The sequence below is a fragment of the Aphelocoma coerulescens genome, chromosome 3 (genome assembly GCF_041296385.1).
Source record: "Aphelocoma coerulescens isolate FSJ_1873_10779 chromosome 3, UR_Acoe_1.0, whole genome shotgun sequence".
Lineage (NCBI taxonomy): Eukaryota > Metazoa > Chordata > Aves > Passeriformes > Corvidae > Aphelocoma > Aphelocoma coerulescens.
The window spans coordinates 40835039-40852576 of NC_091016.1; the positions used below are offsets into that span (position 1 = coordinate 40835039).

General features: G+C 34.6%; 1 protein-coding gene across 5 annotated transcripts in view; it reads left to right on the plus strand.

The window, feature by feature from the left end:
• Nucleotides 1-17538, plus strand: part of SDCCAG8 (SHH signaling and ciliogenesis regulator SDCCAG8) — a 109430-nt gene that overhangs the window by 19519 nt on the left and 72373 nt on the right. For all 5 annotated transcript variants that reach the window (XR_011149804.1, XM_069009905.1, XM_069009907.1 and 2 more), the window contains 4 exons: nt 376-514; nt 3101-3253; nt 5595-5729; nt 8783-8899. Coding sequence is in view for 4 of the 5 variants with exons in the window: in XM_069009905.1 (XP_068866006.1) it covers nt 376-514; nt 3101-3253; nt 5595-5729; nt 8783-8899 (544 nt within the window). In the remaining variant the exon portion in view is untranslated. The remainder of the gene's footprint in view (nt 1-375; nt 515-3100; nt 3254-5594; nt 5730-8782; nt 8900-17538) is intronic.

Sequence of the window (17538 nt, forward strand, 5' to 3'; positions counted from 1 at the left end):
TTTTTTTTATAATTAATGACAGTGTAATTCCACATTGCCTTTTTTTAATTTGTGTGGATCCCCGTTTTGTTATGTCAACAGAATGTGCTCGGCTTCAGTATATTAATGACTTGAGATCTGCTCTCTTTACTGGCAGTTTCTCTAATGGTCCATGCTTCTGAAATGAAGGACTGGTTGGCAAGCAAATGATATTTTCAATATCTGCCAAGCTTGCAGTATGCTGTCTTTCACTCATGAGTTTTAGTCTTGCTTTGCTTACCAGCCTTATGTCTTTTATCTCTTTGTATTTTATATTTGGTATACCTGTTGTTTGGGGTTTCTTCTCTTACAAAAAGATATAGAAGAAGTATCTGGGTTGTTTTTTTTAATATGCAGAGAAAGAGATGACTTGATGGATGCACTTGTTTCAGTGAGACAAAGCATGAAAGAGATGCAGCAAAGAGAATCTAATGCTTGTAGGCAAGTTGAACATGCAGTGCAAATGGCAGAAGAGGCCAATTTCGAAAAAACAAAGGTAAATTCATCACGAAATTAGAGCTTTTTAATGTTCAGATCTAATGCAAATGTTAATTAGTTTCCATGAGAGAATGCATGTGTAAGACCTTTGTCATATGTTGAGATGATGTAGATTTAAAACAACTGCACCATGTGACACTGCACAATGTGACTGTTTCTGAACAGTAATATGAACTCTGTATTCAAGTTCTTAAATTCTCATCAATACTGTAAGGAGTGTTGCATTTTTTTATTGTGATGTAGTTTCACAGCTAGGTGATATAAACTGAGGTGTAGAATTTTTAAAGGCATTCATGACATGTAAGAGGATAATTTTGACATCACATTTCTGACCTACTCTGCAAAGAATAGTTAAAATGCTTACAAACAATTCTTTTTTGCCTCAGATCAGAGCAGTGCAAGAACTGATTAACTATCAGAGCTCTTTGAAGATGAGAAATTTTGTCTAATGATACCTGCAGGAAGCTTTTGTTATGTAAATAATAAAAATAAAACCTGTTTTGATCTAATGCTTGTGTTAGCCCTAGTTCTGTACACAATCAACCTATAGTGACCTAAATTATTTCCTTGATAGTTAGTGACATCTACTGTACTATTAGTGAATTACTATGAGAGAGGGTTGTTTTTGCTTGGTTTTTGTAATTAAATGCAAACAAGATTGATATAATTGTTGTATTGATCAAATTGGTATTATTTATCTAGTGCTGTAAGAAAAGAGAAGAGAAGAGCATGTGCTTGTAGGGTTGTGTGAAGTGCTACCTGTTTGTCTACAAGGTTGAATAGTAGTCTGGGTTTTTTTCATGCTCCAAAACTGTTTTAATATGAAAGAACAGAAAGAAAATTTTGTACTTATACTGCATTAATTTTACCTTTTTACACGTACTGTATACCTCTTGGTAAGTACAAACCATCCTTTTTTTCCCCAGTCCTATTCTACTTGTAAGGGCTGGTTTTCATAATAACTAGCATGGAATCCCTTAGAACAGTCCATATAACAAGTGAGAAGTTAACACATTAAGCCTCCAAATTCTGTAATTGCAATTTCATCAGCCTGTTGACCCAAAGTCTAACCTCAGGTGCTTATCATTTAAAACCACCATTTCTTGTCTTTTGGTTGTCGCAGTAGTTTGTGTCCTCTTGCTTATTGCATAGAGCAGGGAGAAGATCTGTTATGGTGAAGTTTACACAGTTGAAGCAAAATCAGGAATATATTTTCAACACAAATGTCATAAAAGAGTTACTGTTTGAGCTGCTCATTGTGTAGTCAGAACAATGGAGCTAACAAAATAAACATTTCTTCTTGAAATGCAACTAATGTAACTACTTTCTTCTAGAGTGGCACTGGTTTAGATGTCTACCAAGCTACAGCAGCTTTATGCAGGCAATTGTTTGCTGATGTTGATGATTCTTTCTTACAGAAAAGGATTCAATGCCATAACAGAGGGATTCTCTCACCACGGTAGACTTGATATAGGAAAGGGATCCTCCAGAGAGTCCCACAGAATTGCCATAAAACTAATGGAGACTGTTAGAGCATTCTCTAAAAAAACATTGTTTAACTTGCTCCCCTCATGAGCAGTCCAACGCCAAGAAAATTGAACACAGGGGCTTGGCTTTGAGTTAAAGAAAAATAAAAGTTAAAAAAAAATTAATTTGAAAATAAATAAAATGGTTAATAAGTTAGAATTCCTAGAAGGAGGTTACTCTAGCTTCTTTGAAACAGAATATCCTGGGTATCAGTGAAATGTTGAAATCTAGTTTATTTGTGGGCTAGAAAAGCTCCCTTTAGGGTACTTGGAATACTCGGATTCACTTGTAATGGAGTAGTGTATTTCTGATTTAAATGGACATGACACTCAAATTCTGCACTTTGGCAGAGATACAGAAGCATATATGGATAAATATCTTCTTAGCTTTTTAGAAGATAGTGTTTTGAGAGTATTCTTGAACTTAAGTTTATTCTTTTTTGCTAGAAAACACATCTATACCCTGTGTTTTAGCACCAGAAATTAAGCAGTACCTTTATGAGGTTTTTAGTAGAATTAATTTTTTGTGTTTTTACTGACTGCTTTCAGATTTCTTAGCATTCTGCACTCAGTAATTCATTTCAAGAGGAGACTAAGTAGAAGTGCATACGTTTTATTAATTTTTCCTTCAGTTCTTTAGTTAGACACTGGCCACTGTATTTGCAAGGAGTCAAGTACTGGAGGCTGATTCTAGTGATGTGCATTCAGGAATTTTAAATTTTAAATGCAAGGCAAATAATCATAGTTTTAGAAGAGCAGCTACTTATTTGGAAAGTACATTTGGACAAATGCTTCCATCTTTGCCATGATTTCTAAAAGCAATTAAATTTCTCAATTACAGTAGGGCATGTATATACATACAAACATATACATCTGTTTTGATTTTTGTTAGTCCTGTTCTAGATGTTAACACAGTAAAATATGTATAAACATCATAATAACTGCATAAAAAATAAAAATATGATGTTTCAAATGGTTTTTTTGAAGGTATTAGATAAATACCATGTTTGTTTAAAAATTTTAGGTTTCTTTCACTTAAGCAAATTGGGGTTTTTCAGGCTCTAGTCCACTGTGACCAACTGAAAAGTGAGATGGAACGGCAGAAGAATTATCTTGAAAAGGAGTTGGCTGCCCAGCTAAATAAGAGGGCTGATGAAAAAGAAGCACTGCGGCAAGAAATGAAGAAGGAAAGGGAGGACTTGACAGCAATGGTATGAGTTGGTTCTTTTTCTGTTTGTGTATTACAATGAGGGTATCATCCTCTTTAAACTTTGTTTGCTTGTCTTTTATTTTTAGTTTTGGATCTGAGAGCTCAATAAGTCACTTCCACCATTTCTTTAAAGCAGTGGTAGATAAGTGGTCCTTTGAGTTTGAATAACAGGGGTTTGTGCTGTGTCTCTAGATACATACTAGGTTGTTGATATTATGCACTTTATTTTAGGTTGCATAGTATTTTTAATGCACTTTGTCAAGGTAAGAAAGGGTTAAGTAATATGTGATGCAAGGTTAGTACCTGCTCTTTTATAAAAATTATTACTTAATTTGCCAATGCAAGCGTTCAGAAGTTAGCACATGTCAAATTTAGGATTCTTTGCTACTTTGATCTTACATATACATTAATGTTACAATATCATAATTTCATAGTGATCTTATCATATGTTTAGTTTTCCCACCTGCAGAAATGTGTTGGAGTCTCTTTTCTCACTTTAACTAATGTTTATAAACTCTCTGAGACAGAATCTGTCTCATCGTTTATGCTGTGACCATTGTGATAGTCTCGATAACCTTGTTTTAGACTTCTAGATGCTGCTGTAATTTGAGTATAAAACATAAGGGTTTTCTGCCCAATGGAGTCTACAGAGGAAAGCTCATGCTAACAGCAGTAAGCCTGTGATAGAGGATGCATTTCTAAGGTGATTGAAATGGGAAGAAGTGTAGAGAGATAAATACTTCATGAATTAGTGGTTTTCACACTTGTGATTTGCAAGGTCTTCAACCATTTTCTGGTGGAGGTTTGGAAACAATAGAGTGGATTTCTCTCCTGATTGTAGACTTTTTCTTATATTTTGGGACTCTTTTACAAGTTGTATGGCTTATTTCTAAAAATCCAGCAAGCACAGACTGAACAAAATAAACCATTTAAGTGTGTGTAAAAAAACCTCTTTGACTTCAATTCCAGATATAAAAACAGATATTAAGCACAGTGATAGGAACTAAGTGATATTTAAGTACATGCACTGATCATGAGTGATCTGTTGCCAGGGAAACTGAAATTAAAGAAAATAACCTTCCACTGGAGACAATTATTAAGCAATTCCTTGTTTGACTCCTTGCTATCTATTAGAAGTTATCCCTTTTATGAAGTTAGCTGTTTTGTTACAGAGTTTCTTTAAAGCAGTGTATTCACTCCAAAATACAGCCTACTAGACAAGCATTTAATACTTTTTTTTTGGTAAAAAATATTTCACTCCATGTCATCACATTACTTTGTATTTCATCACCCACTGAGATGTGTTTTACTGCAACCGATTCCCACTTTAAGTAGTTGTAGTCTTCTTTAAATCCTGCATATACATAGAGCAACATATAGTGACACTAATGATGATGTCATGCCTGGTAATTAAAGATATGGGATGACTTTGTAGAAAATTATGATCTATATTAATGATTTACACCTACATATGATTAACTACTATGTTTTGGGATTATGAGGTGGTAGAAATGGTATACTGTGCATCAATTCAAGATTCATATGAATATTTTATTGCTTACTTTATGAAATGGTTTGTCTGAAGGAGAGAACTGGCATGATACATAAATCAGGTGGATGTATAAGGAGTGAAAAATAGTTGTGAATATATAATCCTCTAGGTCTGGCTTTGAGTTTCTGAAAGTTAACCTAGAACTGTCAGACACCATTATTTCCACTTATATTAGTGAGCTTCAGGGCTAAGTAGCTGAAGGTTCACTGTCTCTGTTTTATTGTTACATTTTTAAATCATTCAGCAAAATTTCATCGAAATTACATTAGAATTTTTAATATACTATTTCTATATGAGTTTTGCACAACATTGTTGTAATTTATAGTGTTGAAGTGCTTTCTGAACTTGAAAATTATTTTAAGATCTGTGGTTGCAACAACAGTTTTCTTTAGCTGGGAGAACATGATTTGGTTTGAATCAATCTACATAAGGATGGATAAGAAGGTGTTAAATAGTACTTTTACACTGCAAAACTAATGTATTCAGCTGCTTCTGACACCTTGTCCATATTAACAAGTCCTGGAGACTAGTGCAGTTGATGGAAAGTTTCAAATAAACTACTGTATGATAAATTAATTAAAAATGGCAAACCCATTAATAAAATAATGTAGCCATATTCTATTATTAATAATATAGGATGTATTTTTATTGTGCATGCTTGATTTTTTATGACACTTTTAATGTTATGTATTTTGTCTACATACAGTTGCTTTTGAGGAGAAAGTTCCACAAGAGTTTGATCTGTGGTTGGTCAAATTGCATCATTACGGTGTTCTTGGACTTTTTGCAGGTGACAGCTTTGTCTAAGGATGTGGCTGTTTTGGAGGCTCAAGTAGAGAGAATTACAAGGGAAAAGAATTCTCTAGTTAACCAGTTAGAAGAATCACAGCACCAGCTTGCATCTCATGAAATGGAGATGAATAAAGTAAGCACATTTATAAAGGAGTATTAAACTTGGTTTTCCTTATCACTGTGACCTGAAAGAAGAGAATCTTTGCCTTGTTCATTTTCCTCTGTTTTGGTAAGGAATGTGTGGTAACTGTAGATTTCATCTCAATATCCCAGAGGCACTACAACTACCTCAGTTGCAGGGGTAAAAAAATGACTTTTTCAGTTTCCAAGTCACCTTGTCATGCAGAAGCGAACTTTTCTACTTTGCAGCCTATGAGGGTCACTATTTAAAACTCTGTTCCAGTGTTTCAGTAAGAATTGTGTTTGGTCTGAGTGAGACAATGTAGAATTCAACAGTGTCCTCAATTGCTACCTGTGGGACTTGCAGTGCTAAAATAAAGGGAGCTATATAAAATCACTGTTTTTCAAGTACTTTCCTTTAGACTTTCTATTGTAGTACACGGCTTAATTCAGTACTATTGATAGTATGCCTCTTAGAAAGAGATCTTCTAGTTAAGAATTATAGCTTAACATGCACCTTGTGTAGGTGTCTCACTCTTGGGTGCTTTCTTTTGCACGTTTCTCAATCAATTAGTGCCTTAATGTGGGTCATAACATGAGAAAGAAAAAAATATTTGTTTCAGCCTCTTGAAATGTCTATATTCCTTACCAATAATCCTAGGGCCCATCCTATTTCCCCAGTTGTTAATTGGAAGGATTTGAGGAGCAATTTATTCTTTGGGCCTCTAGAGATTTCTAGAGCAGTTCTCAAGAGTTCCTGTCTTCCCCTGCTGTCATGGCTGATAGAAAGAGGCGAAAGTATTGCAGAAAATTCACAGCAAAAAGTCATCCCAACATACTAGAAATTTTAATTTCACTTTAACTGAAAGACAAATGAGTATTTTAAGAATGTCAGAATGGTTTGATTTACCAAGTCTGAAACACACTTCTGGTCTTTCAGGCTGGGTTCACAAGTGACTAGCACCACTTACAGGGGTGAGGAGGTGGTGAAAGAGGCAGTAGGTACAAATATTCGTCGGTCTGAAAAGAATAGATTTGTACCCTACCAATTTGATGTTATCTCTCAGGAGATGATACTGTGGTTCCAGTCTCTGCTTCAGTTAATGTTAACACAAAGGAGAATGGGTGGTCACCTTGCAATAGTCTATGCTGTATTTTAATTGCATTGTTTGGAGAGATTGGAAAACTTCATTTGTGTCCCTGTACTAAACTAAGAAGTCTTGAAAATCCTGGAGGAACCTCCCAACCACTGAGCTGACGGGGACTCTGTGCATCACCCTGACATTTTCATTGGCTATGTGACATCTTTGCTTGTGAATCTGACTTCTTGTTTCCAAACTCAGTTTGCCTTTATTAAAAACAGAAAATATCAACACTTTCGTTTTGAGTTTTATCCTAATTATTGTTTTCCTTCATGCACCAGAAGTCAGGGAAAGAAAATACAGAGTGAGGATCTATTTCCTTCTTTCCTTAGGAGACTGAAAAATCCATTATTAGGACAGCACCATCTGCTGATTCTTCTGTGTTATTCCCTTTGTACAATGTATGGAGGAGCTGAAGGCAAGGATTGCTGTATTTTTTTAGTTTCACTTGGAGGAAGTGACATACTGCATTTTGTTACATCCCTCAGATAAAGGAAGGAGGAGGTAGAAAGCCAGGGTTTGCAAGCCATGCAGTTGCATCTCAAGATTTTTTTAGTTGCATATAATATTTTAGTATTTAAAAAAATGCTTTAGAACTTTGCCATTCTTCAGAGCATTTGCTGCTTTGTGTTATTTGCAATGGCTAAATTCACAAGCTGTCCTTTGAATTTATAAGTGATGCTACTTTTTAAAAGTTATGACAGTTGGTTTAGTTTTTTGCTAGAGTGATTTCATTGCAGTATGCATATTTACTTTTTCCCCACTTTTTTTTAAAGAGAAAAAAAAAAGTGAAAATGAGAAGAGGTATAAGACTGAAAAACAGAAATTAATTTGGGTTGTAGAATATGTGAGAACGTTTTTGAGAAGCACAGAGGATTGTAGCAGCAAATTAAAAGGATGTACATTTAAGGAGCAAGTGCTAAAAGAATATAGGCAAGGCAGGAAAGTAGAGTGAGTTGGGAAGAAAGTTGACTAAGAGGAGCTGTGAGTAAACACATTTGCATTCTCACTAAGGCATGTGCATGTATTTGGTTGGTTAATTAAGGTGAAATGAACAGGCACAAATTGGAGGTGATGGCACAGGATAAGGACAAAAAGGGGACAGCTTAGATTGAAAATGGAAGAGTAACAACCCTGCACAGCAGTATAGTTATGTGGAAGGGATTAGTGATCTTCTGGTTTTGTTTTGGTTTTTTCTATTTCTTTCACTTTCTCCTAACCCCTTCACAGATTGTCTGAAGTTGAGCTGCCAGTTGGAAAGGATTGAGGGGGTAATATAACAAACCCTGCAACAACAGAGAATAATTGTCCTGTGTAAAAGTGATTTCTTGAAGTGTTGCTTTGATCCATTTCTTCTGGACCATGTATCTGTTTAAATTAGACATTATTTTTTAAAGACTTTATCTTCAGTTTGCAATAAGTTTGCAATAAGTAATGCTCTGATCAAACTTTGAAGATTATTGTGTTAACATTTAAACAATTTCTTTCTCAACAGCGTAAAATTGGCAAGTTAAAATACACCTTTATTTAGGAGTGTGATAGATGCTTTACTTCTAGGTTTTGAAAGTGTTGACATAGACTTTCTTGGGATTTTACAGAGAATGAGAAGAATATAAAACCAGCAACTGTCATCTAACTATCTAGTGACATGTATTTACAGCATAAGTATTTATACTTAGCAAAATCTTGATCCAAATATATTTGAATCTAGAAGGTACTGCATATGTCAAAGTTAATTACTATATATAGAATTCAGATCCACCTTTCCATGTAAAAACATTTACCATTTGTAGACCCAAAATATCTGTAAATTAAAAATATGTTGCATTTCAACGACCTGTAGAGGGCACCAAAAGATTTAATTGCAAACCCCGGTCTATGGATTCTTCAAGCTACAGATCATGTTGTCTGTGTAATCTAACAGGTGTGTGGAGAAATGCGCTATCAGTTGAATCAAACCAAAATGAAGAAGGATGAGGCAGAAAAGGAGCTCAGAGAGTACAGAACAAAAACTATAAGGGAGCTTGAAATTAAGGACCAGGTAAGAGATAATACTGCTATAACTTTGCAGTTATTAGTAACCTAAGTAGGGTTTTTTCAGAAGCTGGAATGATTCATTTTTCTAATAGTGGTCATTTATTACTGTTAAATGGTTTCTAAATTAATGGCAAAAAGCCAGATTTTACTGCTAAATAAATACCTCTTGGTTATCTTAATCTTGTTTTCAGCCCTAGTATGTTCAGTTTTGCGCATCACTCATTCCATGCTTTCATATAGAATTACTCTATCATATTATTCATACAAGCTACTTAAATTCTATGTACTGCATACATGTGTTTATACACTTTTTCTCACAAATAAATCCACACGTAATTACCTATACATGCAGCCTAACAGAACATTAAAGACTCTAAACATAACCTAATGATACCAAAAATGAAAATTATTTATCTTCCAATTTCTTTAAAGATTCAATGTTACTGAATGCTGGGATTCATAGAAAAGTTTAAAAAAACAAAACCAAAACAAAAGTAACCTTCTAGAAAAATAATAACTATAGAAAAATTCCACTTGGCATTAACTGTTGCTTATCTAAAACTGGGTTTTATAATAATACAAAAACCAGTATATGCCTTAGGTAGTTTGTGAGAAAGCATCCCATGCAGTAAGAAAGGTTATTAGAGTAACCTGAAACATACTTGGCAAACAGCTTGAACAGGTGTAATCTGCATCTTTTGAGGTGCCCTTTTTCTTGAGATTCTATCAATTTTTCTCTAGGACTTCAAACTTTCAGTATTCCTTCATAAGTTGTGATTTGCACATAAGAGTCTTCTGAATACACAGACATGTAAGATGCACATGAGGATGATTTTTTTAATATGCTTTTTGTTATTTGAGCAGCCTATCCAACAGGTTTTGCATCATTCTTTTTCTTGTAAATAACTGAACAAATCATTCCCTGTATAAGAATATGTGTAGGGGGAAAATAAAGTATTTCAAAAATTAAATTTTTTATTACCAGTTACTCAAAAGCTTCATGTAGGACAGTAAGTTTATTAAATTAATAATGCAACCTTAGTCTGGAAGCAATAATAATTCAAGTTGTAATGAAAATATATGTAAAATCCAAAGGAGGAGCTTATTAGGTGAAATAACCCTTCAACATGTATAGAAAATCATACAGTGCAGAAAAACAGAGGTCTTAAAGCATTCGTTTTTTCAAGGTTTGCTTTTTTTTTTCACTCCTGCATCCTTTAGGCCTAAGGACACTGAAAAACAAAAAACAGGCTTGTCGTCTGTGTCTTGACAGATATCACAGATAAAAGAGTTGGCATAATCTTGGCATACAAATAAAACAGGATGTGTTTAATAAGATACTTGAAGAAGTATCTTGGATTTTAAATCCTGTTCTCCAACTTGCTTGAGGATTGCCTTTTGAACAAATTACAAAATTTAACAAAATATTTTAACCTCATCTATTGACTTACTGGTATATTAATCAGTGTGGGGCTGAATACACCAAAATGTGGTGATTTATAATTTTATATAAATTGAAATGATGTGAGGGAAAGTTCCTATCAGCAAAAATTATTAGATAATTAGAAAAAAAGTAGATATTCAGTAATTATGTTATTATATTGTTCAAATATGATTGTTGGTTTGTCAAAAAAAAGGAAAACATGCAATTTTGAAATTGTCAGACTCTGTATCTAGCAGCTGTTTTATAGCTGTGGCTCCAGTAACCCAAAAAGTTGTGTATAGGTCCTAGGATTATTTAAACATTAAAGGCAACCCAAGGAGAGTGTTAGAATGCCTTATTCTGTTGTTGTTGCTGGTTGGCTGGGGATTTTTAAATCAAATTTTAACAAATGTTGATAAGTCATTGCAAATTATTTTGTTTAAAAGAAATGAGAGCAGTTCAATCGCATCTATCTTTATATTTAAAGAAAACCTGAAATGTTTTATCTTATGTGGCACTGAATAGCAAACAATAATTGTTCTTTGGTCTCTCAGCCATGACCTGACCTTCTGGCTAAGAGACAGAGCTGATACCTTCCTTGGCCACCATCTGTTCATAATAAATACATATTTTTTTTTTTTTAAAGTAGAGAGACAGTAATGTATGAGTATTTTCATGCTATTCTGTATTAAATGATGGCTTTTTCTCTTTTAAAAGCAAAGGATCATGTTTTGGATTGCCTTTTAACATTGAGAGCGAGTTTACTGTTTCTCGAGGTATAATTGTATTTTTAATTGTGCTGTGGATAAATTTCAGTTTGGAAAATATTTTTTAGTTTACATGTAGTGACTTTTAAAAAAGGATTAAAATTATTCAGGTGTGTCAGAATAGGGAGAAAGCCCCACATGTACAATTTAGGATCACCAGGCACACACATCTATATGTCAAGTAAATACAGGTTGGTATTTATCATATGCTGGTATTTATAAATCTTATTCAAAATTGAACTTACATCATTTAGGAAACCTAAAGAGAGTATATATCTTTGGTCTTACTCTCTTTATCCTAATATCTTTTTTCCTATCTTTATTGTTTGGTTAGAACTAATACCCACATGTCAATATCTGTTATAACCCTCTGTTATTAACATTTTATGTGAATATTTCTTAAAAATTAAGAAGCAATGAGCAATGTTACCATTTAAATTGAATAACTGTTTTGTAATATCATCCATCATGATCCTGATTAACATCAGGATTATGTAGGGAGGTGGGGGGAAAGACATGTACCACACAGTTTCTCTACACAAAAACCACATCTGTTCATCTGGCCCAATATGTTGTAAAGTAGCATAACCTACTGCCCTCTCTTTTCCTCTCTCAGCCAGCCCTCCCATTGTGGATGTAGCTGTTCTGAAATAATAGTGCATTACTTAATACTTTTACTGCTAGCAAGCTTTATAAATTACACTAATGCCTTCATGGCAGTAAACTGTGTCCACACTAGGGGTTGTACTAGCACAGCTATATCAGAGAAAAGTCACGCCCTAACCTAAATTGCTGTTATTAGAACAAAAATTGTGTGGCATATTTGACACAGCAGGGCTTCACTTTTATAATACTTTTTTGTTAATTTGTAAGCACTGCATGGCATAATTTATGCATTTCTAACAGAAATCATACTTTTGACACACTATGAAATTGTTCCTCAGATTAACATCACTTGCTCTTTTCAGCCTTGCCTTATAAAAATAAAAATGAAGTTCACTGTTAATAATTTGCTTTCTGTTTATCTGAAATAATTTATATTTGGCTTATAAAATCTTGCAAGCTTCAGCATGTAGAACTGAAAACATTTTTTAATATTGGTTTCTGCTGTCCAAGCCAATTTGGGTGTCATCCTTATTCGATAGTTCTTACCAGTAGCATGGCTCCACTGGGAGTTGTGGTGTCCTTGCAATAAAGTAACAGGAACATGTTAAACTCGGCTCCGGAAACTAACTGCAGCTTTTCAATTTTGTTTTATCATGTTTTATGGAATCAGATAAATACTTTGTGTAGAAATAAATCCAAGCTAGTAGTCTTAACCTGTAAAAAAACCTTTAAATTTGGGCAGATACAGTTGGGCAGATACAGTTTGAACTGGGGGATTACAGAATTCTGTTGCCTACCTTGTAGGCAACAGAATTAAAAGCTCCAGAAGCACTGTACTAAAACCCACTGGTTTTTAAGAGTTGCCTGCGTGGCTGTTCATGAGTCCAAATAAAAAGAAGTTGAGACTCACTGACATGCATAACCTATACAAATAGGAAGAACTACACACCAAAGTATTTTTCTGCAGTATGACAGAACCTAAATGATGCCTCTGTACATTATAGACTGACAATTTTGCAGACAAATAAAAATCTGGCAAAATTGCAGTCCAAAAGCATTTTGCCAAAGGGTATTTTGGGAATGTTTATCTCATTTGTCATAAATCTGTGATTTATAGTAACCTAATTTAGATGTTACAAGAGGAGAGATTACTGACTCTGTCTTCATCAAAAATAATTCAGGCCAAGAATTTGGGTATATATCCTGGAAATGCTTCAGAGTATCCAAAACAAGACCAGTAACACCTTGTGAAGACCCTGATTCACTAAAATGTCTTTTTATGAATAGATATCAAGCGTTCATGAGTCAGGCTTTAAAATACTAGAGTTTTCAACAGCTGTGACATTCAGCATATCACCAGATGTTTTGAAACTTGCAAGTTTTAATAACTGGTGAAGATAGGATTATGTGTTATGTGTATTATTGTAACAGTCTATATCTGATATTCTGTTTCCTCATTAGTTATAAAGATGCTCTGGAAATTCTGTTTTGAAAAGAAATTCTATTAAATCAGTAAATGTATACTTGAGTAATATTTGGCAGGGAGAAACACCCCAAAACTCAGAAGATAGCTTGAAACTCTTAGCATGAAATTTTCTCACTTGGTCTGACCTTGAGTATAATGGTCTTAAAAGTAGCAAACCCAAACTGCTTTTGGACAAGAAAGCATTAAGGAAATGTGATAACCTTTACTGTAACTGAACTCTTCCTAATTAATAATTTTGTGTTTTGGGCATTCAGTGCATTAATTTGAAAAGGAGTAAATAAGGAGTAAAATGGCAGTACTTTAAGCCTTGCTTTGATAGGAATTTTCTGGCCTGCTCAGGAGGAACATCATTCTTTTCTTTGTAGCTGAACTTACTAGCTCATCTCACGAGTTTTGAGGAAGATATTAACCTGCAAGCCTGCCATATATATAAAAATATAATATGGCTGTTGCTGCTATGGCATAGCTTTCCTCTGTCAGCCATCCATTCCTCAAGGGTCAGTGGTATGAGCAGCCTTCATTAAATCTTATCGATTTCCTTAAGAAAAATCCTTGGGACTAGGAATCCCAGTAGTAGACTTTTCTGTACTCACTTGTCTGCATTTTCTGTACAGGTCTGCTCCCCCTAAGCATCTGGCCTGCTAAGAGGAATAACACAGGATTGGGATTTTATTGTTCATAGGTGTAGTTTGGCCCATGTAACCTTGATCCATATTCTGGCATCCATAGGGATGTCACCCCACAGTATATGGAAAGAGAAAATTGTGTAGGTGCATTAAAAATTATTCAGACTAGGAAAAGAATTGCACATCTCTTGATATAGTGGGTATACATACTTTAAAAAATGCTTGGTTTCTGTTGGGGTTTTTTTCTTCTTCTCTGACTAGAAAAAGTGGTTGTTTTGTCAATAGTCATTGTGTCAACAATCAGAAGAAAAAGAGTGTAAAAGTCCCTGTCACTTGTCAGTCATTATTGCATAGGTTTGCTTTTCAGCTACTCCTTAATGCTGTCCAGGAAGTAAGAACCAATCTCACATCAGTAGTCTTAAACAGTGTTTGAAAGGATAAAAGAAACAGGTTTTGTTCTCTCCTAGTTTTCAATAATAAAGTAGGTGTAATCTTCCCCTTCCTTCTTTCTACATGCATCCTTCCTTTTCTGAAATTTTTATCAGCAAGTGAACCATGTATTTTGCACTACTTCATTGTCCCCCATCTCCTCCCTGTGCAATACATTAACAAAAAAAATCATCTTCTTCCACTGCGAACAAAATCACTTTCTTATCTCTGCTGGTAGCTGCTGAGTTAATCTGTAGTACAGCAATGTTCTCTGTTAAAATGTGACTGTAATAATATCTATGGGATTGGAAGTTTTGTTCCTGAAATAGTATTGCAGTTCAGATATTTTGGCAAATTAAAAGCAAATATTTTCATGGAAATGATGAGGTAAAATCCTTGTATAGTATGTTTTAGCCATTCACTCTTGTCATTTCCATGGGTATTTATCCACAGGGACCATGTTGCTCTCCAAGAATTTGCACAAGGACAGACCTTAAAGATTATTTCTTAATTAAAAAATTGCATGTGAGTACTCATAAATATATACTATGCAACATAAATTTTTTTCTTGCCCCAGCTAACAGCTGCAGGTAACAAGTTTGCTTCAGTGAGATTTAAAGTGTGTTCCTCTAAGTGCATCCATCCTCCCTGCTATTCCCACAAAGTTCTTCCAGCACCCCTGCTCTGCCTAGCAAACTGCAGGGTCCTGTCTCTCTTAATTCTCCATCAGTTTGGAAGCAGAGAGTTTGTGGCTGATGGCCTTTGCTTAGGTGATGGCTCCTGTCTTGAGGCTGTGCCCTTTAGTGGAGCACACAAGGTGTGTGGTACTGCCAGGTGCTGTCACACTTTGCAGTACAAGTGACAAAGGGGTCACAAAACTAGTTGTCTTTGAGGAATCCAACAGTCCCACCAGACCAGGTTAGGATAACAGCCATCCAAGAAATCACAGCCTGCTTTGCTTATCTAGGCTATGTCTTCGTTTGTCCCTCTGGTCTCAGAGATCAATTGACTTGTGAGCTAGCCATACAGAAAAACCTTCCCAGAGGAGCCATGTGTGTTTCTTGGGGCTACTTTTTGTGTTTCTGGTCAGGTTACTTGCCTTTCCTATCAGGAAAGGTTTTCAGATTCCTATTTTAGGCTAAATGATTTGCAGAATTTGCAGTAGTCCTGTGGTTTTTTGTGACTTAGCCTCTTAGAAAGAGGTGGTCTTTGTGAACTCTTTGAAGCCTTGTGTACATATTTGTATATTCTCACAGCTTTAAAATAAATCTACTTCCAGAAAGGAGGTTTCCCCTTTGAAACCACGTGTAGTTTTCATGAGTACTTTGTATCCTCATTCAGATTTGAATGGGAAGCAGCAGTAATTCAAATAGAATGCAAAAGGGAGAAAGCCATTGTTGGGATGTGGTGGGGGTTAACCTTGTGATGGCCCTCACTCTCTCTACAAAGTTGGATAGTTCTTCAGGTGCAATATGCTATGTCAGATGGCCATGCCTGGGAGGTCTGAGGTTTAGAGACCACTCTGAACCTAGAGTTGCTTGATTGATATCAGGATTAGGATAGAAATGACTGCAAATGACCCCTGCTGCATATGGACTGATAGTAATCCAAGGAAAACACTTGAAATCTTGCTACCAATCTTGTTTTGTTGAGTTTTTTTAAATTAAAAAATAATAAGAAATAAGAAAATCCAATTAGTTCTGTCCCTGATTAATTAGTATTATTATTAGGTATGGAAGGCAACATGGATTGAGATCAGTGTTAAATAGTGCAAAAATTTCCTGTCAATGGTGTACATAGTATTTAAATCTAAGTGCAAGGCCATACTGGGGGCACCTCTTTGAAAGACTTCATCCTGAGCACTATCACTGGTCTCACTGCTTTGAAGGCTACTTTAGTAAATGAATCTAAGCTTATGAGCATCATGGCCTGTAAAAGTGTATTAATTTGAAGTGTGTATGTTTTTATAGATGCTGATTGCCTTTTGGGGATGTACATTCAAATAACAACAACCACAGTGATTATATTTCACCTTCTATTACTCTATATTTTTTCTTCTATTTTTGGTTCTATTTTATGCCCCTTTAATCTTTTAGTAAGGGTGGCAAATGAAGTATGAAACAAAAAAAAAGTATTGTAAATTCACATGAATATTTTACTCTCCAGAGTTATTTTACTGCAGAATTTGGGCAATGATACAGTCAGTGCAGAATTTACTTTTTAGTATACTGTGTATTTTTTTTTACCTGATGTCTGAACATACTAGGACAACAGTGAATGTCATCAATCACTTAAGAATTAATTTGATTTCAGTTTATTTTTCATTTTGTTAGAAGTCTTCTAAAGCTGTTTTTTGCATTTTCTTCAGAGTACAAGTTCTTGTATCACCACTTCATCATTCTAATTTGTTAAAAAAAATAAGTATTTGTCTTCTCTGTCAGTTTGCTGTTCTGTAAAATTCTATGGAAAACATCTGCTAGTTTGAAGTATTAAGTTGTATTTTTTGCATACAACAGAATCAGCATCAGTATGAAAAGAAGCAATTACTTTAATCTTTAATTTGACTTCTTTTGAATGAAATTATTATTTATTTAATCAGATTTAACAGAGACAGAGATGTCTAGTTAATTAAAAAGCACATTTCTGCAACATGCATAAGTATTTTTAGGTGAAGATAATGTCAGATAGGTTATGAAGAGGATATTTGAAGATTGATTCAGTGTTTGAGAAATCACCTTTTATGTTTTCCAGTAAGCTGCATTTATGTCACTGAATGAGCATCTCCAGTGTGTTCTCCTAAAAATGTATCTGAAAATCTGAAGATAATTTTTAAATGCATCACAAACTAATGAATGAGAAGTGAAACACTTAAGTGCTTCAAGAAAAGATACAATAGGGTCCTATATGCTCCAAAGTGGAAAACTTAAAATATAAAAGGGGGTTGGTGGTAATACTGAAAAAAGAATAATTGATTTAGAATAAAAATTTACTTCAGTGGTACTTCACCAATCCTTCATTTTTGTTTAAAACTTCTTTTGTGTAACTGAGCTGAATATGGATGCAGGATGGTGTTAATGTGTTTCAGCTTACTAATAATGGTGAGGTTTAGCCTGCCATCTTTCCATGGCAAAGTGCCTGTTGATATTCCTGGGAGTTTGGGCAACTGCAGAACAAGACATATTAAATAGTACTTTTGAAATTATGTGCAGAAGTAATAAGAACATTAAAGTTGCAGAGTTAAACACCAGAAGTTGCCTGTTCTAACCTTAATGTAGTCTTGTTGTACGTATACATTATGATAATTCT